This window comes from Triticum dicoccoides, chromosome 3A (assembly GCF_002162155.2).
Source record: "Triticum dicoccoides isolate Atlit2015 ecotype Zavitan chromosome 3A, WEW_v2.0, whole genome shotgun sequence".
Classification (NCBI taxonomy): Eukaryota; Viridiplantae; Streptophyta; class Magnoliopsida; order Poales; family Poaceae; genus Triticum; species Triticum dicoccoides.
The window spans coordinates 575,262,112-575,267,031 of record NC_041384.1 but is presented as its reverse complement, the minus strand read 5'-3'; the positions used below and the strand labels follow the sequence as shown (position 1 = coordinate 575,267,031).

Genomic DNA, 4,920 nt, shown 5'->3' with positions numbered 1-4,920 from the left:
TGGACGTTGGAGCCTTCGGATATTGTGCCCGAAGTGCCGCGGCAACGAAGGCCGCCCCGGGTCTTTTTAGCCTCCTTTTCGGTCTTCTGCTTCGGCGCCTTGTACGGCGCCGGGGCCAGCATCCTCGTCAGAAGTGGGCCGGCCAGTTCTTCGGGCAACAGGGACGGACAATGGATCCGCCCCGCCTTCTTCTTCCAGCCCTAGGGGAGTTGAGGAAACCACATTAAGCATTTTCCCTTGGGTTATGCGGGTAAAACGCATAAAAACTTATCGAGCTTGCAGGACGGGACAGTTGATACCCGCGGTCCTCGGCTGAGTCCGGCCATGATTTTCCGGACTTGAAAAGCACCTTCCAGATGTCTTCGTGCGAGGAGCCAAAGAGTTTTCGCAGGGTCTGGTGCTTGGCCGGATCGAATTCCCATAGATTGCAAGTCCGGTGCTGACAAGGCAAGATCCGACGAACTAACATCACCTGGACTACATTGACAAGTTCGATGTTCTTGTCTTCCATATCTTTAACGCGCGTCTGGAGCATAGACAGTTCGTCGGACGAAGACCAGTTCAGGCCCTTCTTGGGCCAGGACATAAGCCGCAGAGGGGCTCCGGATCGGAACTCTGGAGCAGCGGCCCATTCCGTGCCGCGTGGCTCAGTAATGTAAAACCGCTGTTGTTGCCACTCTTTGACAGAATCATTAAAAGTACCTGTTGGCCATGTGACGTTGGGCATCTTGCTCACCATGGCGCCCCCGCACTCTGCGTGCTCGCCGCTCACCACCTTGGGCTTCACATTAAAGATCTTCAGCCATAAGCCGAAATGTGGTGAGATGCAGAGAAAAGCCTCGCACACGATGATGAATGTCGAGATGTTGTGGAAGGAATTGGGGGATAGATCATGAAAATCGATCTCGTAACAATACATGATGCCGCGAATGAACGGGTGGAGGAGAAACCCTAGCCCGCGGACAAAATGAGGGAGGAATACAACCCTCTCTTGGGGTTCCGGAGTAGGAACGATCTGTCCCACCGTCGGGAGACGGTGGCCGATTTTTTGGCCAGATACCCGGCCTCCCGAAGCTTTTTGATATGCTTCTCCTGGACGGTAGAGGCCATCCACTTGCCTCCTGCTCCGGATCCGGACATTTTCGAAAGGCCTTTGTGGGCGGAGAAGACGAACGCTCGGGCGCTGGAGCTCGGGCGAAGGGGAATGGATCGGGAAGAAGAAAGCGTGGGTGCGAAAGGGAGTCCTTATCCCCTTATAAAGGTAGCAGGGATTCTGCGCCTCCCCACTTGCCTGGTAAACTCGCTTATTCCCCAAGCGCCATGATTGATGGCGCGGTTGGGTTACCCACACCCATATTGATGAGAATCCCGTGATAAGGGGACACGATCTCTGCTTCGACAAGACGCGCCAAGAAAACCGCCTCGCAATATGTGCAGTAGCTGGTTGGGGAAAACGGTTCGTAATGACCGGGCCATGGCAGGATGTAACGTTATAAAAAGTTGTCAGCAGATTAAATTTGTGAAATAATATACTCTCTATGGTGGTATGTGGAATTTTGTTTGCAGAGCCGGACATGATCCTTGTGTTCAAAATCTTCTATGGAGTATTCGGAGAAGGAACCCGCCTTGCAATGCCGAAGACAATCTGCGCGCCGGACTCATCGTCATTGAAGCTTGGTTCAGGGGCTATTGAGGGAGTCCTGGATTAGGGGGTCCTCGGACAGCTGGACTGTTGGGTTATGAAGATACAAGATTGAAGACTTCGTTCCGTGTCCGGGTGGAACTCTCCTTTGCGTGGAAGGCAAGCTTGGTAATTCGGATATGTAGATCTCGTCGCTTGTAACCGACTCTGTGTAACCCTAGCCCCCTCCGGTGTCTATATAAACCGGAGGGTTTAGTCCGTAGGACAAGAACAATCATAATCATAGGCTAACTTCTAGGGTTTAGCCTCTATGATCTCATGGTAGATCAACTCTTGTAATACTCATATCATTAAGATCAATCAAGCAGGAAGTAGGGTATTACCTCCATCGAGAGGGCCCGAACCTGGGTAAACATTGTGTCCTCTGCCTTCTGTTACCATCCGCCTTAAACGCACAGTTCGGGACCCTCTACCCGAGATCCGCCGGTTTTGACACCGACAGGCGGCCTTTGGCCATGCGTCACCAGGGCACCACGCTCGGCACCCGCAGCCGGCGGCGGTGCAGCCCCGCCACGACATGCTGCAGCCGGAGCGATGGGTTTTTTGGCGGGCGGCGCCGCAGCCCCGCGGCCAGCCATGGCCCCGAGAGGTTGGATTCGCCTCGCCCATCCAGAACCGCACACCGGGAAGCCTGGTGTTCCGCACCTAGGAACCCTAGCAGCAGGTGCCGGCGCACGAGCAGGGGAAAGAACAATTGTTGACGTGCATGGGGTTCCGCTACGAGGAGGGATAGGGTCCGATTCAGCCTGGGTCACATACCCAGCTGACCCTGGCCCATTCACTCGCGGCCCCGACTCCCACCGAGCCGGCCCAGCGCAACCCAACAAGAGATTCAAACGATGTCACATGTCGATCATTTCAGACCTTGATATTCCACATACCATGTTGTTTGTTATCATAAGACCTTGATATCTCATACGGGGTCTGCTATAGATGCTCTTAAGAGATGCGAGTGGGAAGAGGGGTATACGATGGATCACGGCAAACGGCTCGGTGGCTTTTACATTTCTGTTTTACCCTCCCTACTTTCTCCGTCCAAAATAAGTGTCTTGAGCTTAATACAAATTCGTACTGGAGCTAGTATAAAATTAAGACACTTGTTTTGGAATGAAGGGAGTATGAGAGAGAGACCACCTATCGCAATTGAGCTGTGAAATCAATAAAGGACGAGTAGATCCTAACAAAAACATTTTTTTCGAGGATACGCCAATGGCGTACCTTAGCTTTATAGAAAAGAGAAATATATATACAAGAGATTACAATTGTGCTAGTTAGGAATCACAAGCCGGCCCTAACCGAGCCTCCACCCCACTCCCACACTCTACTCGACTACTCGGATACTAGTTGTCCTCCAAACGCTCATGCCATGGCCCATGTCCTCAAATCACCGAAGATCGAGTCCACCGTATCGCCCTAACAAAAACATAAGAGACGGTCGTGGCGGCAACGCAGCAGAGAGGCGCCTGCGCGCGTCGCAGCAAAGGTGCCGCCGCTGTGCAGCAGCGACGACAGGAGAGGGCAGCGTGGGCGGTGTCGTCCCGTCCCGTCCCGCAAGCCATTCCTCGCATGTTACCCTCACGCCGTCAATCGTCGTCACTCATCAACTGGCCACAAAAGGAGAGCCGGCGGAGGCGAGCACGCGCACCGTGACTCGGCCGGAATAGAAAACTCCACTCCCGATCCCACCCCGCGGATTCCCCGAGCCTCACTCCGCTCCGCCTCCCTTGCCCAATTCCGCCGCTGTCTGCTCTCCAAGCCCGAATGGCGGCGGAGGCCCGGGCCGAGGGCTCCGGGCCGCCCGCGCCCCCTCCGCTGCCCGTCCCCGAGAAGCGCCCGGCCCCGGCGGACGGCCGGGAGGAGGAGCGGCCCGGGACGAAGCGGCGCCGCGCGAGCGTCGCGGCGCTCGACGGCGTGCCCTGCGCCGCGGCCAAGGGTGGGGATGGCGAGGCGGACGGGAACCGTGACGGCGGCTCGTCCTTCTCCTTCCAGCACGCGCGCGGCGGTTTCGTGGCGCTGGAGACGACGCCCAAGTTCGGGTCGTTCAACCCGCCGGTGGCCGCCGAGCAGGAGGCCCTCGACCCGGAAGATTCCCCGGTTGCGAAGGAGGAGGAGGATACGGCCACGGCCTCGGACACCGGAGCTGAGGACGGCAAAGACGGGAGCTCACAGTCAGTGGCGGCGGTGGGCGATCAGGGCCGTCGCCATCCGGGAAGGCAAACTGAATCGGAACGATGACTCCCTGGATTTGATTCCGTTTCTTGTCCGCGACCCAGCTTAGATTTCAAGGGCGTCAATGTCGTTCTCTTCCTTCCTAGTAGATCATGTGATAGTTTCAGTTGAAGGGAATGTATGTCAAAGCTTTGTTTTCTTATGGAATGGAAGATTGGAATTGGAAGTCAACGTTGATTCCCTTCAAATATACTGTAGAACCAAACCTGGTGTTTTCCCTTTCATACAGAATGCACCCACTCTTTTCTTGCCAAGTGATCTGGAAACAATTGTGATTCCTTACTGCGCATGCTAGTGATAGATACCTACTGAAATACTCCCTCCCTCCCTCCCTCCCATAATGGGCCGGAGGGAGTAGTTAGTTCCAGGATTTGCTCGATTTAATTACCGTTTCCCTTTACAAAATCAAATTTTCTTATCAACAAACTTGATGGTGTAGCTGCTCTTCTCATGTCAACATGTATTGAACAAATCCACACCTGTGTGCCACAGCCGCAAAACTGAGACCAAATACAGAACCTCACTCGGTCAGTCCACGACTGGTGCTGCCTCTGACAGTGAATCTTCTTTGCTAAACCTGGCATTCGACGACATTGGTTCCCTGTACCACTCATTCTCGTCGCGAGTGAGAAAGCGAGCCTCTGCACCAAAGACATGGAGGACTCAAAATTAGCGCAATACAGGTTCCAAATTGTTTGTTTAACACAACTTTTGTCTGTTCGGATATCAGCAATCCAGTTTTGTCTATGTGTTCGGCAATTCGGCTAAGCGTTTCGACCGTGTATAGATGAGGAACATGAATTTTGTGAAATGCAACAGGCAACATACCTGACACAAAAACATCCTTGTAGTCGTCATCGTCATACACAAACGCAGGTGGATCTGGGGAACCAATTCCAACTATAGTGCTTCCACTGCATGAAACATTCACAATGTTGTCCCTTTCAAATAGTTTGCCTACTAAATGCATTTCCAAATTCCAAATGCAG

The 4,920-nt window shown here is 53.7% G+C and overlaps 2 protein-coding genes across 2 annotated transcripts in view; one reads left to right on the top strand and one right to left on the bottom strand.

The window, feature by feature from the left end:
• The first annotated feature begins 3,314 nt into the window (after positions 1-3,314).
• On the top strand, positions 3,315-4,102 carry LOC119269300. Its single transcript, XM_037551095.1, has one exon. The coding sequence runs from the start codon at positions 3,464-3,466 to the stop codon at positions 3,935-3,937; it is 474 nt and encodes a 157-aa protein (XP_037406992.1). The 5' UTR covers positions 3,315-3,463; the 3' UTR covers positions 3,938-4,102.
• A 41-nt stretch (positions 4,103-4,143) lies between these two features.
• LOC119269297 (4-diphosphocytidyl-2-C-methyl-D-erythritol kinase, chloroplastic-like) overlaps positions 4,144-4,920 on the bottom strand; it is a 5,167-nt gene continuing 4,390 nt past the window's right edge. Inside the window, exons 10-11 of the mRNA XM_037551093.1 lie at positions 4,760-4,845; positions 4,144-4,572 (exon numbers count right to left, since the gene is read on the bottom strand). Coding sequence (XP_037406990.1) covers positions 4,460-4,572; positions 4,760-4,845 — 199 coding nt within the window. The 3' untranslated portion in view covers positions 4,144-4,459. The remainder of the gene's footprint in view (positions 4,573-4,759; positions 4,846-4,920) is intronic.